The 22,453-nt window shown below is 38.3% G+C and overlaps 1 protein-coding gene across 1 annotated transcript in view; it reads right to left on the bottom strand.

Annotated features, from left to right (window-relative positions):
• Positions 1-5,215: 5,215 nt before the first annotated feature.
• Positions 5,216-22,453, bottom strand: part of LOC125120629 (glycerol-3-phosphate dehydrogenase 1-like protein) — a 63,282-nt gene continuing 46,044 nt past the window's right edge. The window contains exon 3 of the mRNA XM_047769133.1: positions 5,216-6,361. Within this exon, the coding sequence (XP_047625089.1) occupies positions 5,216-6,361 (1,146 nt within the window). The remainder of the gene's footprint in view (positions 6,362-22,453) is intronic.

Here is a 22,453-nt window from a genome sequence, read left to right as displayed (position 1 = left end):
CCCATCAAAAAATGGACAGGAGATCTATACAGACAATTCTCCAAAGAAGACATAAGATGGCCAAAAAACACATGAAAAGATGTTCAGCATCACTCATTATTCGAGAAATGCCAATCAAAACCACTCTGAGGTACCACCTTACACCAGCCAGAATGGCCATCATCCAAAAGCCTACAAACAATGAGTGCTGGAGAGGGTGTGGAGAAAAAGGAACCCTGTTACACTGTTGGTGGGAATGTAAATTGGTGCAACCACTGTGGAAAACAGTATGGAGATTCCTCAGAAAACTAAACATAGAACTACCATTTAACCCATAATTCCACTCCTGGGCATCTATCCAGGGAAAACCATGACTCAAAAACACATGTACTCCAATGTTCACTGAAGCACTATTTGAAATAGCCAAGACATGGAAACAATCTAAATGTCCATTGACAGAGGAGTGGATCAAGCAGAAGTGGTACATTTACACAATGAAATATTACTCAGCCATTAAAAGGAATGAAATACCGGCATTGTTAGCAACATGAATGGACGGAGCAATTATCATGCCAAGTGAAGTCAGACAATGAGAAACCAACATGAAATGCTTTCACTGACATGTGGAATCTGAAAAAAGGACACAAAGAACTTATTTGCAGAACAGATAGTGACTTACAGACTTTGAAAAACTTATGGTTTCTGAAGGAAAAAGTTTGGGGGGTGGGGGGATGTGCTGGGGGTGTGGGATGGAAATCCTATAAAACTGGATTGTGATGATCATTGTACAACTATAAATGTAATAAATTCATTGAGTAATTAAACAAATTTAAAAAATGAAAGCACATTAGCAAAACAGTCATTAGAATTATATTAATAAACCAAGACCTAAATAATGAGAATGAGGAAATTTGAGAGAGGGAGAGAAAATTTGATTAAAAACATGGTTTAAGGAGTTCCCATTGTGGCACAGCAGAAGCAAATCTGATTAGGAACCATGAGGTTTCAGGTTCAATCCCAGACCTCGCTCAGTAGTTTAAGGATCCGGCGTTGCTGTGACCTGTGGTGTAGGTCACAGACATGGCTCAGCTATGTCATTGCTGTGGCTCTGGTATAGGCCAGCAGTTGTAGCTCCCATTAGACCCATAGCCTGGGAACCTCCATATGCCACAGGTGTGGCCCTAAAAGGACAAAAGACAAAAAACAAACCAACAAAAAAAAAACACCAAAAAAAAACCCCCCAAACAAAACAAAATAAACAAAAAAACATGGGCTAAGAACGCTAGATGTGAGTGAGAATTAATTTCCTAAGTTGTCTGATATACAAGGGCAGAACTGCAACGGGATCAGGTTTATAACCTTATTTTGTCCTAGATCAAAAGAAACATGTTTTTAAAATGAGATAAAATGATGAATATATTCACACATATTATATATACATACATTACATATAGACCATATATATTTCTACATGGTTATGAAATTTATAGAATATATATATTTAGTGTGCGTATGCGTGTACATATACGTGTGTGTACATATAGTGCATTCCTATAATGCCATTCTCTAGTCAGAATTTTTAGGGATTTTAGAACATACCTATTCCAGAAACTGTACAAAAATGCAGTTACTTCCAAGGTCGTAAGATTATCCTCTAGTGAAGTCATTTTAGCTCTGACAGTTGGGTAGGAATAGATTATGGTTAGTAGTTGTCATAGTCTTAATATTATTTATTCAGTGTTGACTTTGTACCTCAACCTGGCCCTGACAGCCATATTGGCTGCTGTAATGAAGTAGTGTGGATATATTTTCTACTCAGGTTTGGTGACATAACCAATCAGGTTTTTTCAGGGTCGAAAGTGAGAAGTTAATCTTGGCAACTTTAAAATTATTTTCTGCTGGTTTTCTAGAAGATGTAAATACTTCATTGGGGATTTCTTTGTTTATTCTTCTATTCCTCCAATACTAAATAAGATGTCATTAGTGGGACTGATTTTCTGTTAGAACACATTTTAATCTCTGCACACATATATTCCTTTTAGAAAAAGAGACAAAAAATCTCCATTTACTAATCCACTTACTAGAGTCCAAGGGTCCATGAAAATTAAGAAATGGGTGAAAGGCCCATTGACCTTAAAAAAAAAACAAACAAAAAAAACTCTTGGAGTTCCCATTGTGGTGAAGCGGAAACGAATCCGACTAGGAACCATGAGGTTGTGGGTTCGATCCCTGGCCTCTCTTAGTGGGTTAAGGATCTGGCATTGCTGTGAGCTGTGGTGTGAGCTGTGGTGTAGGTAGCAGACATGGCTTGGATCTGGTGTTGTTTTGGCTCTGGTGTAGGCTGTAGGCAGCAGCTCCAGTTAGATTCCTAGCCTGGGAACCTCCATATGCCACGGATGTGGCCCTAAAAAGACAAAAAATTAAAAAAAGTCTTTTTATTGTTGTCAATGCAACACAATTCAGGGAGGAAAAAAGTTTACCTAAACAAATACACCTATTAAATATTATGATTAAAAAATAGGATCAGTAGCACAGGTCTGGGGGATTGAGTGTTTATTAAATCAAACTTTTAAATCATATCCACTTACAGTCTATAAAAAAATATAGTACATGTATAGGTAAAAGGCTCTTAGGTTAGAACTAGTGGAAAAACTGAAGATTCCTTTGTAGAGTGGCACCTCACTACTCCTTGGTTCGATGCCCATGGTGGGGAGCATGCTATAGCTAAGAGTTAAAAGAAAAATCAGAAGGAGTTTAGCTCAATTCTACCTGCTAGGATGGATTTCAAGACAGATATTTGTTCTACATGATAGCAGGTTGGGTTATAGCAAGGCAAAAGTGTAGGTTTTACATTCACAGATTGGCTGAAACAGTATAAATTAAGCTTCTCTTCTAGATGTCTCTCTCTTCCCTATTACCATGATCAGTAAGAAAGGTGAATTAAAATATATGACAGAATACAGGTCGTTATAAACATAGATAACTCAAGGAACAACATGTCCACAGGTAGCAAAGTACAACATAAATAAAATTTACTTCTCTCCACAGGTGTAGAATATTATAAGTATGTTCAAGAGGTATAGTTAGAAGACTTCAGAGTGGTAAGAGGGCATTTATAAAGAAAAAATGCTCAAGTACAAAACCCAGAGTGGGAAGCTGAATGCAGTTGAGAATATACAAAAGACAAAATCCTAATTCATCACATATGATTATTCTATTTGATAGACACCACAATTAGCTTACAGCCCTTGTGTGTCTTAAAAAGTAACACGTTGTGACCTATGTATGAGATATTAAAAACTGATTGACTTAGTGGCACTAAAGTCAGTGAAATTTGTAGCATTTTGTGTGCTTTCACATACTTCTGTGTTTTGGAGTTTTTAAAATTCCCACAAAATCTGTTCTACAATCATTTCCAATATAGAAGGAAAAAAGTTCCAAGCTGGAAAATAAAAAGGTCAAAATATCCAAGTAACTGAAAATCCATGAATATATAAGTGACATTCATATGTTCCCGTAATACTTATGAAATGCTATGTAAGGTAGCTGTAATACTGTCCTGAACTCAATCTCATTTAAGAAGATAAAGTAATTCCCATTCTAATTCTAGAATTAAAAACCTTTAGTCCATGCGATGTGCATTTCAGTGAGGCTGACATCTACTTGCTTGTACCTTACAATGTCATCTTAAATCTTCATCAAATGTCCTTGGCAAACGTGAACTGTAAACCTTCAGAACTAACATTCCCACAGGCAGTCATTCATCCTCATTTCTTGCAGAGGGTTGAGTTAAGCTGTCCTAGGGTCACCTCCGCCTGGAACAATATTCCTTGGAAACTTTGGCAAGTTTTTTGCCCCCCCCTCCCCAAAATCTTCATAATCTAACATGTCTGGGACTTGCTGCCTTAAGTAGATAGGTTCCACAAACTAACATATATTCTACCTCTTCAGGAGGGGTATACAGATGTAGCTTTCCCCGAACTCACTAGACTTTGCCAGGGAACAATGGAACCACAACTGGGACCCAGGACTCCTGTTTCCTATGGAACATGATTTAAGAAATGCCAATATAAATTTTCTAAAGTAGTGGTTTTCAAATTGTAGTGATCATTGAAAACACATGGAAGGCATGTCAAAGCAGATAGAAGACCTCTGGGTGGGACCTGGAAACCTGCATTTCTAAGAGACTCCAAGTAAAGCTGATAGAGTGAGGTCCGCAATTTCAGTGGCTCCACATGAACCTCAGATGCAGGAAGCCTATCTATGGCCTCAGGAAAGACTGCTAATGGCATTTACTACAGCCAATTAGCCAGAGGTCAAACTAGCCCAATGATAACTGAGCAGGTCCTGCACCTTGGTGGAGGGAGGAGCATTCGGCTTGACTCTGGCTCTGCCCCTCTCCACCAGGCAACCAGTCACTGTGACTGCATCCTAAAGAAGAAATAATAGCAGCCACCTTTCTGGGGATCTGTGAGGCTTAAAGGAAATGTTTGCATAAGAGTACTACCTGACAAAAAGCAACACACGTGTCATTAATCAGAAGAAAGTGTCAGTCACAGCAGGAAAATCCCAGATGAGTTTTCTGTCTTCTGTCACTTTTGAGTCTTTATGAAAGCACGTTCTCGTAGCTAATGGAGAGGAAAGAGGCTAAAAATGCTGCAGTGAGAGAAATATATTTAAGTGAATTACCTAATTAAAAATATGTAACTGTTTAAAAAAATCAACCCACGATAGAAATAGTTAATTATGGAGCTCTGAGATAGTGTTTAAAAGCTAGGATATGTTGATCTTTGAACCCACTCACTCCTCCATTCTACCATGTTAATGCTGGTTAAATTTTAACCTCAAGAGATTGGGAAAAAAAATCACAAATAGATATGAATTAGGTCTAAAACATTTAGCTGCAGTCGTTCCCATCTCGTAAGGTACCACAGAGAGACCATTTCAAATGTAGTTTTTAAAATGGGCCTTTAATTTTGGTTCATAGAGATATCCACAGAATGAGAAAGGGACATACACTCACATGTTCACAAATGTGTGCCTAGTTGTTGCCCAGTAACATTTTAGCCAACGAACTTCATCTCCTAATTCAAAAACGATTTAGGGGTAAAAATTCATAGGTATCTATGATGGAATATGGTCAGGCAACCATCTTGTTGTCAGATTCGGTTTCCCTTTTAATCGAAATGACTGATCAGAAAGGCAGGCCTTTCCCTGACACACTGCATGATTTACTTTATATATGCTCTGGATGGCTCTGGAGACAAGACAACATCTCTTCAACAGGCCTGCCTTCGTAGCAGATCTGGTACACCGCAGTGAACAGTGGAAACTTGTTGAGCAGCCCCCTCTGTTTGAGGACGCGGTACACCTCAGCGGAAGTCTGAGGACCTTGCAGCTTCTGCCCATTCAGCATCTCCTTCTCCAGTTCTTCAAGGGTCTTTCCGGTCCTGGCAAAAGCTTCCGCCACCTTGCGGTTCCGGCCTGCATAGCAGGTGGTGATCAGGTCCGCCACGCCGCAGCTCTCCAGGAAGGTGTTCGTGGACACCTGGCCCGTGCAGAAGATCCTGGCGAAGGCGATCATTTCCATGAGCCCCAGTCGGATGGCGGCAGCCTTGGTGTTGTTGCCACAGTGGAGGCCATCGCAGAACCCGGCTCCCACTGCCACGATGTTCTTCAGGGCACCACAAATTTCAACAGTGTCTGCATCATCAACCACCGTAATTCGGAAATTCGGAGTCTCCAGAAGTTCTTTGAAAAGAAGGCCATTCTCTAGGATCTTGCTGCCGATGGTGGTCTCACAGAACTTTCCAGCAGCCACCTCATTGGCTGTGTTGGCTCCCATCAGCACACTGATGTCAATGCCTATCTTCTCTCGGATGACCTCGGAAATGAGCCTCAGCCCCTGAGGTCCCTCGTCTACGCCCTTGATGAGTGTGATACCCACTGCGTCCTTGTGCACTTTCCCAATGATTTCATCGCAGATCTCGTGAATGAACTGGTGCGGGATAACAAACACCAGCAGGTCTGCGTCCTTCACTGCCTCCCTGAGGCTGGAGACCGCAACTACATTTTCTGGGAGCTTGTATCCAGGGAGATATTTTACATTTTCATGGTCATTATTTATGATGTCTGTCAGTTTTCTCCCATTAATCATTTCTTCAAAGACCCACATCTTGACCAAGGATACAAATTTCTGTAGTTTTTTTACATTATCACCAATTATTTTTGCAATAGCTGAACCCCAGTTGCCTGAGCCCACGATGCACACTTTCAGGGGGGCCGTGGCCGGACAGGAACGCTGGCAGCCCGTAGCTGCGGGCTTCCCCTTCGGGCTTCCTTCAGGCCTCCAGTGGCTCAGCCCAGGCCCATTCACTTTCACCTAAAAGGTAACAGGATAGTAATATTGAAAGAATTATCAACTAATAGGAACAGATAAAAATTAATAGTATTCTACCTATAGTTCTTTCATTTTTATATATTTATGACGGATTTGATGAAAAAAATCAGCCATAAAACTAGAATTCAAAGAACTTATTTACACTTTCAGAGGAATTTAGCTTGAGGTAAGGATGATGTAGCAATGGGTATTGATCTTCCCTTGGTCCTGAGGCATTTAGGTTGCTATGTCCACATATAGGAACATGAAGCTCTGATAAACTAACCACACTGTGGTGTTGGTGGCTTCTCCTTTTAGAAATTCTTTCTGATATTTCTGCATTCTTTCCATATATACTTCTCCCTGGAGTCATGTTCCTGGATTCCTGGTAGCTCCTGGCTTTACTGGTCTGTTCCAGATACTTGTGGTGATGATCAGTTTAGACAACTGACCTTCATCCAGACACCTCACACAGTATTTGTTATTTGCATGTTGCACTCATAACAGTAGTAGCTGAGAGATAACTGTTCTTTCCCTAATAGATTGCTTTATTTTTAAACCTTTTCCTGGATGTTGCATTCTTTCTTGGACAATCGGAGGACATTTAAGAAGCACCTCTGGTATACATTGTGTTGGGTCATACTTACCTTTAATCATGTCTCACATGTAGGTGAAATCTGTGGATGTCTAAACAAATCAATGCTTCTTAAGAGGAGAATTAAATAGACATTCCATTAAGGAAAGAATTAAATAGAGAATAAGAATACTCATCACATAGAGACAAGGGATAAAGGGCAAGTATTGCAGGGATATATTACATAGGGTTCAATACATCTTCAGGTGTAAACTGATACCTGACCTTTTCCATAGTCACATGGTGGTGATGAGTGGGGACAGATAGAAACAGAGAGCAACACACACAGAACAAGGATATGAAATGTGTTCAGAGGAAATCTGGGGTAATAGGGAGAAGGACATTGGGCATGGAGTGCAGAAGAGATGAACTCAAAGGCTGAGAAACTTCATAAATTTTGCCTACTTCAAAAAGGTGTCTGAAATCAGCTCTGCATGTAATGCAAATAGGTTTCCATTGATCTTCTCGTTACTTGCCTCCCTTGACCAAAATAATGGGAAATTAATTATATGTGCAAATTGGGGAGGAAAACACTAAAGACTCAAGTGTAGAAAGAGCCAGTAATCACCCTCTAATGTGGTAAAGGCGCTCACTGATTCTTGATTTCCTTCCCCACCTCAGGCCCTACCTGCTTTTCCTACAAGTAAAATTGTACTTGTAGACTCAGGCCAGAATTTTGTAGTTAGCTTGATTCCTGTATTTCCCTCAGATGATGGGGAATGAGAGGTAGGTATTGCCCTCTCTTCACTCTAAGCATAAATGCAAATTTGTTCTCAGAGCCTACAAGCCCTTCAGGATCTGGCTCTGGCTAATCTCTGGTTTCATGGCCTTCCATTTGCTCATCGTGGTCCAATTCCATTGGATCTTTGCTGGTTTTGAATACACATGCTCCACCTCATGGCTCTTGCACATGGAGTTCTCTGTGCCTGTAGTGTTCTTTCCCTGAATATCCATCCTGTTCAATTCATTCACCTTTCTGCCCACATTTCATCACATTAGCGACGCCTCCCCTGGCTTCTCTATTTAAATAAAACTTCCCATTACTCTGCCTGTTCATCCTGTTTATTTTTCCATTGCTGTACTTACTACCTAACATGATGCAATATTATATTATATAATGTATGTGTTAATTTATCACAGGTTTCCCTTCCTTAAATGGTGTTATACCTATTTTCTTTATATCTGTTATTTGTTTCTTTGTGATTGATTTGTTAAATGAATAAATTGACTAGCAAGAAAGTGATCTTGGAAAGCAGCCACAAACTAGAACCATGTACAGTTGAAAGAGCTTTATGGTAAAGGCCAAGATAAATAGCAACTAGTTGCATTGTTCTTAGAATGCCAGATATGGAAACTACTTATTGCCTAATCATAGGTACTGCTTGCTCTTCTTGCTCTCCAAGGAGAGGTGTTACTATCTGGTGGATCAGAGGACAGAAATGGTAACCTGGTGCCTCCTGGGGAAAACCAACCCTCATGTAGAAGGGAGATAATAGTAATGGCAGAGAAGGTCTTTGCAACTTCTTGGAGCACAGGTTTTGTTTTGTTATTTTAAGTGCCCAGTTTACTGGGAAGATGCTTTCTTGAGCAAGAAATCACAAGCACTTCAAATTACAAAACAAAACCTGGCAGAAACAATGAGTACCCATTCTGAGGAACTGTGGAAAGGAAGGAGACAAGTTTCAAGTCAGAATTCTATGTTGACTAAGTAGTATTTTTTTTTTTTTGCTATTTCTTGGGCTGCTCCCGCGGCATATGGAGGTTCCCAGGCTAGGGGTCGAATCGGAGCTGTAGCCACCGGCCTACGCCAGAGCCACAGCAACGCGGGATCTGAGCTGCATCTGCAACCTACACCACAGCTCACAGCAACGCTGGATTGTTAACCCACTGAGCAAGGGCAGGGACCGAACCCGCAACCTCATGGTTCCTAGTCGGATTTGTTAACCACTGCGCCACGACAGGAACTCCCTAAGTAGTATCTTATAACTTGGCCTGATAATTGTGGTGGTGGACTGTGGGGACATGCTCTAGTCTGCTATTTAGAACAATGGTACAAACGTGCTAATAATGGAAAAGAGAGACTAATTACCTATTTGTGCAAGGTAAAACCACATGACCATTGTAAACAGAGAAGCCCTTGTGCCTTTGTCAAGTAGAGAATAGAATTGAAATGTGCCAATAAATGTGTCATGTACAGAGTTTGGGAGGCCATGACTGGCCAGACTCAGTATAGACGCATGGAGACAGAATTTCAACCTAGAGATGAATTTAGGGACATGGGAAGCTCATCCACAGCAGAGCTGAATGGACTAGAAAATAAAATCCAGTAAGAACACAATTTAAAGTTGAAATCAATAGCTGTCTTCTAATCTACAAAGCGTTTTTGGCAGACAATAATGAACTCCTGTTTACCCCTTGTCTTTGAAACCCCCATCATTGTCCATCCTCGTGAAATTTACACCCTTCCTTTAGCACTGTTCCTCAACTATGTGATACTCTGCCATCTGGAATGTCCTTCGCTGCCCTTCATTAGCTGGTGAGACATTTCCATTTCAAGGCAGATCCTTCCCTGACCCTTGTAGAAGGACAAACTTTCTGAGTTATTCTCTTCCATGGTACTGGGATTTGTTCACACCATCGCTGTGCGGTGTTGGTCTCCTATAGTATTTTCAAGGCATGCCCTTTTCATAGCCTGAGATTTTTCATAAATGCAGGCATTGCCGTATTTATTTCTGTCTTGCTTTGTCACAAAGTAGCTTTTTCAGCAGATTCACCTTTTCTGAAAGATCCTTCCACTTCCCCAATTTTAAGGTGATGTATGTCTCTAACCTTCACTATTAATTACTAATATTTTGTTTATGCTTCTTCTGATGCATTTGTAACAGTCTGCCCTGCTTTAGAACTACTTGAATTTATGTCTTATCTCCAGAAGACAAGAGTTCTCTTGAGGGCAGGAACCATGTCTAATCTTATATTCTCTTATAGGCCTAGAACAGTGGCTGGTCCTTAGTGAATGCTCACAATATTAAGGCTTCCGCATGAAAACTTTTTATCTTGCAGGTGAGAAATTGCCTGTCTATCATGGCTGTTAAACTTTAGTTTAGATATCAAACTGGGACGTCCAGGTTATCTCCTAAAGGTTATGTAATTAGAAGTGGAATAGTTTCATATCTTTGAAACAGAAAGGGTGGATACTGTGACCTTGCAAGTTAGCTTATTTTCTACAAAATCTAGGAACTTTTCCTGAACTTTCATAACTAATTTTCAAAATCATGTTTGCACTCTACCTTAAATTGATCATTTCAAGTGCTAATCCAAACACATGCAAAGTTCTCTACAGAAGATAAATTCAGATATATCAAAAGCAGTTATACAAGCTAACCACAAAAGATCAAGCTAGGCATTCAAAATAAAAATCCTACCATATCCAAAGGACTGAACTGCTAATGGTGAAATCTCGTACACATGGGAGAAAGGGGATGGGTATGATGGTGAGATTTGATTCTTCCTTCAAATTATACCATGGAAGCTAAATGCGTACTACTCACTGGACTGGTAGAAAGAAAAATAATCTTGACATCATTTCTATACATGAAACTAAAGTCCTTTCTAAAGAAGACAGAACTCACGCTCATAAAAATATAGAGTTAACCTATGAAGTCTTTCTCCATCACTGCTTGCTCTATTTATTACTCACGGTAACTTACTTAGCCAATCTCACTTGGTTTCATGAGACTTTACTCCTCCCTGTAAATTCATTCAATTATCTATTCTTTCCTTCATTCTAACTGTAGATATAATATTATAGCAGAACAGCCTTTTCTGTTGATGAAATAAAGGTCCTGTGTCTTTGGGGACAGGAAGGAATTCTTCCCATTTCTAATGTGGCGAGTGGTTCTCTTGAAGTACAAAACAAGTCAAGGAAATTCTCCTTTTGGTTATTGTTTTTGAAAATCTTGTTGAGTCAATGTGGTTAAAGTTTTTCACTTTATTTTGCAGATCACATAAATGAATTCCTCTCCCTTCCTCCAAGTTCCATTTACCATATATAGTTACTCTTTAAGATATTATATAGATTGTCAGTAATTGAAGGCAATTTCCAATATTTCTGGAGGGGAGAAAGCATTGACTTTTTCTCTTTTAGTCCTTTCAAATGCAAGTTTAAGACATTTTAGTATTTGGGAAATGTATCAACTATAAACCAGAGGTTCCCTGAGGCCTGTTTTATTTTAAAGATGGTATTTTTGTTTTTGCAAATAGTATATTCTAAATTAGTTAACTGGCAGAACAGATATTGCAGAAATGGATTCTTTTTGGAATTGCATTGGGAGCTCATCATTCTGTAGATGGCTTTGTATATTAATTGACCTAAATTAGAGACTTTTACTAGGAAAAGGATTTAATTTCTTCAGGACTATGCTAAATTGTAACTTAGATGCATTTCCATGTTGCACCTTTCCCCTAACAAAGCTCATGCAAAAAGTACATGATAATGCTGATCCTTGGTTTATTCTGTACCTTTCAGGAAAGTTTAAGTATATACTTCTCTACAGATCTGCCCTTTGTACTTCCCTTCTACTGAAGTTGGATTCATTGGTCTTGGATTATCTGTCAAGAAGAATGGGAAAGAAAACTTTGTGAAGGCACTTTTTTATTCATTGCCTTCCAAGTTTTTGGCATAAATTAAAGCATAAATAAGAATGTAATAAGTACTCATTAAATGAAAGAAGATCAGTAGTTTTCACACTCATAATCCTTTTTGTTTTTTTAGGAGATGTCCCTTGCTCCTTTAGATCACAGTGATTAAGAACAAGAGTTTTGGGAGTTCTCCTTGTGGCTCAGTGGCTAACGAACCCAACTAATATCCATGGGGATGTGGGTTTGATCCCTGGCCTTGCTCAGTGGGTTAAGGATCTGGCATTGCCATGAGCTGTGATGTAGGTTGCAGGTGCAGCTCAGATCCTGCATTTCTGTGGCTGTGGTGTAGGCCAGCAGCTACAGCTCTGATTTGAACCTCCATATGTCGTGGATGCAGCCCTAAAAAGACAACAAGACAAAAAGACAAAAAAGAAAGAACAAGAGTTTTGGCATTAAGTAGGCCTGGATTAACTTTAGTCAAGTTACTAAATATTTCTCTAAATCTGAACCTTCTTATTTTAAAAGGTGATAAATGGGATGCTCTTTGTAAAGCCCTTTGTAGTGTTTGGCACATGATAAGCTTGTGATAGATAGACTTTGTTATGAAGAGTAAATTTTATAAGATATCTATCTATATTGACACATGCAAAAATTGCCTTCTATTAAAAGAAAACGGTGAGTGAGTCACAGTAGTTGGGTTTTTGTCATTGTTTGGTTCTTTCTTCATTTGCTTTGTTATGAAAATAGAGAAGACCCTATTGAACCCAAGCTATAGTTTATTCTTGAATTACAGTTTGTCTGTGTGTTTAGACAGCTGAGGGTCCCATCAGGGGATTATTTATATGAAGGACTGTGTTGTTTCGTGGAAAGGCCATCATAACAGAAGACATCTGAGTCACACTGCCTTAATTCAAGTCAAATAAAAATGTTATTCTCGATGTGCTACATCCAATTGGTCAGCCAGTTCCCAGACTGGGCACTAGGGTGGAACCCTAAAATAAGAGTAAGCAAAATACCAAAAGTGAAGTGTAAACACTAAGAACAACATTTAATCAAAATCTGTTTCAGTCTTTGAAAACATATCATCAGTATCATTGGTTTCAGCAGTAGTGATGGAGACAGGGGTATGACTTGGAGAAATGGTATCATCAGGAGGGTGTAGGACAGCAAAATAAGCCAAACTAGCAACTACAATGAAGATACCTTCAGTCTCCCCAACTCTACTGGCTCCTCTGGCTGCATTGTAGCATCTATTCTTGTACTTGTATGTTGCCAGTGGCATCATGGCCTAAGTAATAGTGTAGTAGTGAGCACAGAAAGAAAGGGAAATTGATTGCAAGCCACATAATAACAGAGAATATTATTAGGTCAGATATGCAGAGATGGCATCTGAAGGACTCCTAGAGATATTTGTAAGAAATTTGAGGAAAAAGAAGAGTTCCAAAACTACTGGGTAAGTAAATCCAGATAAAATAGAGTTTGGAGATTGATAGGATGACCTTATTTTTGCCTGTAAATGTGAAGCATGACCTACCTGTAGGGGACATACTTTGATGTAAAGTGTAGGTAAAAAAACAAAAACAAAAACCAAAACAAACAAACAAACAAAAACCTCAGAAGATAATCTAGATTTAATAGCAATCCAGTGTTCTATGATTTTTACATGTTCCAAGAAAATGATTATTTATTCTGAACAAAATTTTTTTAGAAAAAAAAAACAAGAATAGTATTTCAAGGATTTTCTATGAATTTCTGATTTTATTCCATGGAATCAATTAGAATAGTTCTACTGAGAATTCTTCAATAAAAATCTGATTGCACAATTAGTGTTGCTCTATGTCTTCTTTGGGATCATTTTATTATTTTAAGAATGTGTGGATTAAAAAATATTAGTCCTACAGGAAGTGAAAAAAGCATCACGTTAAGTTGTTCTTTCTTCATCCTTCTCCTCAAGGATTGGAAAATGTGAGGGTGTTATGTCCTTTAATTTAATTAACATTTTCCCACCAGTGAATATTTCTGATATGATTAATCCTGAATTCCATAGAGTTAACAGGTTTCATGATGTTGATTTAGTTAAATAGATCAATCAGTGTATTTGGTCAAAGGGAAAGTTTGGAAATCTTTGTTCTACCTGAACTGATTGATATTTGCATAAAGTAACTGGAGTTACTTTTTAGCTTTAACATATTGCAAGCACAGTAACCACAAATCCTAATATACACACATGGTTCTCAGATATCTCTTTATATATATATAGAATATATATGGAATGATAGAAATAATTTTAGAAAGATAGAGCTGTTTGCATATGATTTTAAAATTAAAAGTCAAAGATTTTTTTTTGAAAATTGAATTTTACTGAAGGAAAACTAAGTGATAGAATTATTATATTACAGATAAATCATTCTTTAGAAGACATACCAGCTCCCCAAATGTCCTTCTAAACATTTTTATCTCTTTTAATGTATCTATAACATTAATATCATAATTTTTAAAATATATATTTCAAATTTATAAAATATTCATTGACTATAATCTGTGAAAGATTAGTTTATAAATTTGGGGTTTGGATGCAAACAACAGAAACTGACTATGGGTAATAGACAGAAAATTAATTTTTTTTGGAAAGATTTAAGAGATGCTTCAGAATTGATAGCAAAAATATCACCAATATTTTTCCAGTGATCCTCCTGGTAGAGCATCATTTGTATCAGTAAACTTTTGCTGTGCAACAGCCATCTGAAACTTAATGATTTAAACAATGGGCATTTTGTTGTTGTTCATGATGTTTGTGAGTTGTCTGGATGATTTTTCTGATCTGGGCCAGGCTTGGCTGATCCTAGCTAAGCTCACTCATTCATCTGCTCTCAGTTGCTATATCAGTTCCTCCCTGAAGTGTTTGGGACTTAACCAGCTGCTGTCTCCAGTGAGAAGGATAACTAGGCCACATGTCCCTCCAGTGGACTAGCCTAAGGTTGTTCTTATAGTAGCTAAGAATGAAGTGGGGAGGTGAGAGGGAGAGAGAGAGATTGCTAAGAGGACATGAGGTCTAAGTTCAAGATGGCATACCATCATTTCTGTCACAATTCATTGGCCAGATCAACTCAACAGGGAAATGGAGTGCATTTGATGGGAGGCGATGCAAAATCACATTGCAAAAGAGGGTGGGGAGATAATTGGGGCATTCTATTAAAGCCTCCTGCTTCTTCATCTCGGGGTCTCTAAAAGCTTTAATCATTCATGGTATCAGCTCCTTGAATTCTACAGTTTAAAGATCTAAGTCAGCTTCAAATATTAGGGTTCATTAGATGTAGTTCCTTTTGGTACAGAAACCTATGAGCTAAAATGACTACTCTCTCCCATATACTCAACATAGAGATAGCAGCACAATAAGTGCAAACTACCCTCCTGTTAAATAAGAGAAGGAAACATGGGAAGTACATAGCTGTCACTGGTTTGTGGACTGCTTAAATCCAGCTGGAAACATATTGCCAGGTCCTCCTTTCCTGGAGGTTGAGGATGTTCCTTGATTAGACCTGGGTTCTTCTCCCTGGGAGTGTCTTCTCAGCTCATTTGTCTCTATTGCGTCCTATGAATAGCACTGTAGTCTACGTTTTTCATCACTTTTTGCTCTACTCGCTCATCCTTCCTTGTCTGTCACTCCCCCTTGACCATCTCTGAAGAAAGAGCCCATCTTTCATAGCAGATTCACTTTCATGGCCACCTTCCTTCCATGGCAAGTTGAAAGCCAAGACCTTTTTACAGTTTGAACAATATGTTCTTCTTAGACCAGGCTAGTGGTGTTTTCACAACTTTCTGATCTTCCTGTAAATTGAATAAAATTTCACTCCATTGGACAAAAAACAAATATTCCTCTTTCTTCAGTCTTGCTGCTACTTTTGGATAACTTCTGTGGAACCATTGCTGAAGATTCTGATAAGTCATTTTGTTTGAATTAGAGGGTCTGTTAGGAACCAACTACTTCTGTCACAGTCTTTAACCCTTGATTTCACCTTTGTCCTCAGGCTAAGGAAACTGATGACGAGACATAGTTTTACTTTCCAATTCAATATGTCCGTGATATTTCCTCCAAATTCTGCTTTCAAACTGGCTAATTATTTCTTTATTTTGTCTCCCCCCCACACCTGTTTAATATCATATGCAGCTAGCCTTTAAACATTTTGCCTGGAGACTTTCTCAGTCAAATCCAAATGTTCATTAGATATAATTTTATGTCTTCCAGTTAGCAAGACAATTGCCTTATCAATTGTTGTGCTACTCTCTAATACAGGTCACCATAGTTTCATCCTACAGTAGAATTTCCTCACCGTTTCCCCACCTTTTGCCAACATTTCACTCTGTTTATCAGCCTCTTCTGCTTATCTAGTTCAAAAGCCAATGGTCTATGTCTTGTGTTTTGTTAGGGCAGCGTCCCCTCTGACGTGTTAATGTCCATATTTTTTAGAGATTACTGCATAAGGAACCACCCCCAAAGGTAGCACTAAAAGCTACAAGCACTTTATTGTTGTTTCCGAGCCTATGGATCAGCCTGGCGGATTTGATCTTGGCTGGGTTTGAGTCACTCAGTAGGACGGCTGGAGGCTGCCTGGAATAAGATGTTTGGCGGTTGATAGCTTTTGGTTGGTGAGAGCAACCCATTATCTGGTAGACTAGCATAGGATTGTTCCCATGGTACTGGACAGGGTTCTAAAGGAGAGAAAGTAGAAATACACAAGACCGTTGGAAGTCTGGGATCACAAGTGAGTGACCATTGCCACTTCTGCTCTGTCAGCCACATCAATCACATAGATACCAAGAATGGGGAAATAGATTTCACTTCTTGAGAGAAAATTCAATGTCGTGTGGCAAAGGTGTGGATAAAGAAAAGAGTGGAGAATTGGGACCATTTTTTTGTTATCGATTTACTACAATTTCAAACTCTGAGAAATTAGTTTTCCTAGTGCAATAGAAATGGCTTTTGGGTTTTATGGAATCAACTCTGTGGGCTACAAGCTGCAACCTGCCTATTCTTAGAAAGAGCACTGTAGTTCTCAAGGCATGTACTGTAGGGTTGCTACATGTGATTCTATTGCCTGCCATGGGCAATAGTGGGATAATTCCTAAAATACATTGGAGTTTATCTTTTATTTTTTTCTTTTTAGGGCTATACCCATGGCATATGGAAGTTCCCAATCTAGGGTTCTAATCATAGCTGTTGCTCTGGCCTACACCCCAACAATAGCAACACCAGATCTGAGCTGCCTCTGTGACCTACACCACAGCTCATGGCAATGCCGGATTAACCCACTGAATGGGGCCAGGGATCAAACTTGCATCCTTATGGATACTAGTTGGGTTCGTTACTGCTGAGCCACAACAGGAATTCCCTTTTTCTTTTTCTTTTTAACACTGGAGTTTATCTTGGTTGTTGAACTCAATAGCTCAGATTTTTGGAATTAGAGCATACCACTGAATCCAATGCTTTGCTCGCCCTACAACTTCCTCCAAAACGTACCTGTCCAGCAAAGCTAACCAAAGATAAGGTTAAATTTTGCATACTTCATCCCTTAAAGAGAGGCTTAATCACTCCAGATATTTAGGAGGAATGTGCCCGGGTATCACAGAATCGCTGTTTTGGTGGTGGTGTATTGTAACATATTCCTGTTCTCCCCAGCTTTCCATATGAGCTGCCTTTGGGGTGAGGGTTAACCAGGACAAGAAAAAGAGTCAAATTCTTGGTATTGGAACTGTGTATCATCAAAAGCCATGATTCTGGCACAAAAAGAAGTGAAGTTGAGAAAAGAGGAGCATAAAATTTGTTGTTGTGAATCCCTGAGAAAGGTTATATTCCTGGCTTATTCTGGGGTTGAAGTTCTGTATGTTGGAGGGAATAATAGAATCTAAGAAGAGTTTGAGACCTAAGAAGAGGGATCTAATTCTTTCTCTTTAGATTGTAGTCAGGACAAACAGCAAGTCTTCTCAAGAAACTCTGAGTCCAGCTTGGAGTCAGAGCAGAAATGTGGGCATAGATGAGTGAGATGTATAAGAAGATGGGTCCTGCATCTCACTGTAAGGTGGGAGTGTAAGCTGGGAGTGCTTGAGCATCTTGAGTCATAATGAAAAGCCTGGCAGAATTGGAGGCACCCTGTAGTGTGGTCATGCTGGGCAAAGAATGAACAGACTAGAACAAAGGCCATGGAGGGGCCGCTGATGTCCAAGTCAGATTATACTACATCCCAGCTGAGGCTACTGTGGCCTGAGGAGGATAGAGGCTAAATATGGATAACCCCCTGAGATTAAGAAAGCAGGCCTTCCCCTTTGAACTATCTCCAGGAGAATTCTGAGTTGACTGAATGTTTACTCAAGTGAGACTGAGTAAAATTCAGGAAAGACAGAGTTTACTTTGAATTGGCAGGATCAATATTCCTGTTAGCAGTAAAAATGGGGGTTGAGAGTTAAGTATAATGACTGAAATACCTTAGTTCATTGATTCCAAGACATAATGTCTTTTTTTCACATTTTAACATAACTGAAATTGAGATGCAACTTGCAATCCATGGCGTATTATAGTTTAGCTGGTAGCGATTTTTCTTCCCTAATGGTATGTAAAACAACAGTACATCTTACAAATGATAGTATCTTAAATTCAATGAAATACAGTATAATGGAAACTATATCTTCCTATACTTGTGATTTGTAAATCTCATTTATTAAAACTAAAATTGCTAATATTTCAAGACCTATCGCTTAGTCCTTATTGGCATTTATAACTCTTCCTTTTTTCGCAATGATATCTTTACTAATAGTCTTGCCAGATCAGGGAATGATAATTTGAAGTTGTGGTGGTATCTGAGATGGGAGAGACTGTAAATGCTGCTCAGAGATGAGCTGAAAGCCACTTGGGCCAAGGTGACAATGTCATGGGGCCACTCTGTGACATGTATTGTACATCATATATAATTAATATTACATACACTGAAAACAGTTTGGAAATCATTTGATAGTAGCATAGGCCAAGGCTTAGGATTATGATTTAATTTTTATATATAAATTATATACATCTATAATTGTTAAAATGTAATTTTAATGTTCTATAACCTGCTGTTATTTCAAAATTTCTTCAATGTATGTACATATATATGTACACATTCTGCAGTGTGTGTGTGTATTTTTTTTTTTTTTTTTGCTATTTTAGGGCCACACCTGCAGCATATGGAAGTTCCAGGCTACGGGACGAATTGGAGCTGCAGCTGCCAGCCTATGCCACAGCCACAGCAACACCAGATCCAAACCATATCTACTATGTACACCACAGCTTATGGCAATGATGGATCCTTAACCCACTGAGCAAGGCCAGGGATTGAACCCATATTCTCATGGATACTAGTCAAGTTTGTAAACCACTGAGCCACAACAGGAATTCCTGGATTTTTTTTTAATTGTAAAAAAATGATTTTTACAAAAAACAATGCTAGCATCCTGTGTGCAATTCTCAGGCCATCGCAGCTGCCCTCTATTCATTTGCTCCACAGGCCACTGGCAAAGGAATATACATTCCATGCCACATTTATACCTTTAGAATTTCATGAGCCATTCCATTCTAAGAAGCCCATATTCAAAATACTTATTTTCTTCTTATTATTCTTTTAACATCTCTAAAGGAAATAGTAAGTGCAAGTTAATTGGTCAGCCAAACATTGTGTGGGAGAATTTTTAAGAAATTGAAAAACATACCTCTAGGGAACATCCTGGGAAAATCTTTTTACATAATTTGTTCTATAATATTTAGTAATTACAATCCCAGAATACTAGGCACATTACATCTCAAATAGGATTTACATTCTTTGAACTCAGCTAATTAGTTTGTTTTGTAGATTGTTTAATTCCAGATCAATAAATTACAAATTGTAGGAAAGCCATTATAAAATATTATGCTTGTAAAATCTCAGGGTGAGGGACTGCATGTACCTTCAAATCTGTGTTTTACAATGTTCATGCTTTTATTATTGTCTTCTCACATGCTATATATTCAATAAGCTATTACTGAACAAAGTGTAATGTCTAAACTAATACTCTACGCTATAAAATAGTATTACACATTATGCTATAATGTTGGAAATTTATGCCCCTATAAATTGTTCTAGGAAATGATTTTTGGGTCCAAGCTTTAGGCTATTTTCCTTTGAGTGCATCTCACTGTTAAGGCAGTTTGGTTGGCATTTATTTTTCTTAAAAATCAAACATCATGAAACATGATAGAATACTGATGATTTTTTTCCCTATTTTCAGAATCTGTTATCTCTGTTGTGACAGAGAAATGTTAATACTGCATGGTTTGATAGCTCCCTGTGATTCATGGGAAGATTTTTAGCAGAGGCCTCCTGTCATGCACAAGGTGGCATCCAGGACACCTACAGAGAATTCCTTGGAGTCTTCTCTGAACTCCAGATCTAGCTCAGAGTGTGCCCTTAGTACCAAGATTTTGATCCTTTCATAAATACAGCAATGAGGACTAGACACAAGTTTTTTTGTGATAGTGACTTTTGTGTGTCAACTTGACTGGGATGCCCAGACAGCTGGTAAGCAATGTTCTGTGCATGTGTCTGTGAGGGTGTCTTGGGAAGAGATTCACATTTGAGTCAGTAGACTAAGTAAAGATGGCCCTCTCCAATGCAAGAGGGCATCACATAGTCCCTGAAGCAGGGACTAAAAGGCAGAGGAAGGGTATATTCACTGTCTCTGCTTGAGCTGAGACATCATCTCCCACCTCAGACACTGGCATCCTCACATATCTATTTGTATTCTGCTGGTTCTATTTCCACTAAGAACCCTGATTAATATATTTCTCCACCTTTTTTTCTCCTGTGACACATATGATGATCACAGGAGAAATTTTACATTTATGATACAGTTGTATACATGAAACAAAAAATTTGTAGAAATTTGGAGATGGTCCTAAAATTGTTAAGAGGAAAAGAGAAAAGCAAACAAAATAATAAAATAAAAATATCACACAGACTATGTATTGATTGACATAGTAGTCATACAAGCTTTATCCCTAATAGGTGCTCTTTAAAGAGCTTAGAAGGTGGCAGATAAAAATTTTAAAGGATGTCTTAAGTTTTTCTAGATATCGCTTCAATAAATAATACAAATACAGACAGACCAGCTTATATATAGTGTATATATTACTGAAGGGAAAAAATGTCCATTTTAATTTTGCTAGATTTTTAAAAATTGAAGAAAGGTTGGACTTCATCAAAATTAAAAAAAAAATCTTTGGTTCAAGGATACTATTAAGTAAGTAAAAAGAGAACTCATAGATTCATATATATATATATATATATATATATATATATATATATATATATAATATACCAAATCATATATCTGGTAATGGATTTGCCTGTAGAATATATAAAGAGTCTTACAACTCAATTATAAGAAGACAGTTTAAAAAGTGGACAAAGAATTTGTACAGACTTCTCTCTAAAGAAGTTATACAAGTTGCCAATAAGCACATAAAAATATTCTCAATATTAGTAGTCATCAGGAGATGAATATCAAAACCATACACACTCAGATGACTATATTAAAAAAGACAGATAATAGCAAATGCTAGAGAGAATGTACCAAAACTGAAGCTTTCATACAGCACTGATGGGAATGTAAAATGGTGCAGCTACTCGGGAAAACAATTTGGCAGTTCCTCAAAAAACATAAACGTAGAGTTACGATGAAGACCCAGCAATTCTACTCCTAGGTATATACTCAAGAGAAATGAAAATCTACATGCAAATATTCATAGCAGCATTGTTAGTAATAAATCCCTAATAGAAGCCACTCAAATGTCCTTCAACTGAATAATGGATAAACAAAGTATATCCATACAATGGAATATTATTTAAATATAGAGGGGAGTGAAGTACTGATCCATGCCACAGCAGGGATGAACCTTGAAAACATTGTTAAGTGAAAGAAGTCAGTCACCAAAGACTGCTCTATATTATTCCATTCATATGAAATGGAATAGACATTTGTCCAGAAAAGACAAATATTTAGAAGTGGATTAGTGGTTCTCTGGGACTGGGGAGGTTGGGGAGAAATGGAGAGTGACTACTTGTGCATGTGGGTTTCTTTCTGGAGGATGAAAATGTTGTAAAATTGGTTGTGATGATGTTGCCTACTTCTGTGAATATACTTAAAACCACTGAATTACCAACTTTAAATGAGCGCATTGGTGAATTGTATGTATATTAATAGTCCATTGTATATGTATATATTTATGAATATATGTAATATGTATAAAATTGAAGGGTATGCTCCTCGTTCTGCCAAGAGAGAGTATTTCTGGTTCTACCAAAAATGAAGTAGCCCCATCAATACTCCCACATTTTCCTTCTCACAACTAAAAACCTCTGCATATAATACAACAATAAACACAGGAAGACTGAAAGGTGAAAATAAGAAGGTGGGCAACCCAGGAATATCAGAACTTTAGGAATAACACAGTGGTGACTTCTCTGGATTTCCTCATTGCCTTCCATGCATCTCAGTAATACAGAAGCCTCCAACCCAGAATTGGCTGACACACAGACCAAAAAAGGCTCCAAGGAAACCTTTTCCCTCTAGACAAAGGACAGGAAATATGTGGTCTAACAACAGAAAATCATTTTGGCTATACCCACCTTACTCTGTCCAAACACTAATAGAAAAACCACCTAATTGTCTTCCATGGTTTCAGCTAGAACCAGTTGGGAGCTGATTTTTCACCACCACTCCCTATCCTCTGCCCTGAGGAGGTAGGCATCTCACTCTTA

This window comes from Phacochoerus africanus, chromosome 2 (assembly GCF_016906955.1).
Source record: "Phacochoerus africanus isolate WHEZ1 chromosome 2, ROS_Pafr_v1, whole genome shotgun sequence".
NCBI lineage: Eukaryota > Metazoa > Chordata > Mammalia > Artiodactyla > Suidae > Phacochoerus > Phacochoerus africanus.
This window is presented reverse-complemented; position numbering and strand designations above follow the sequence as displayed.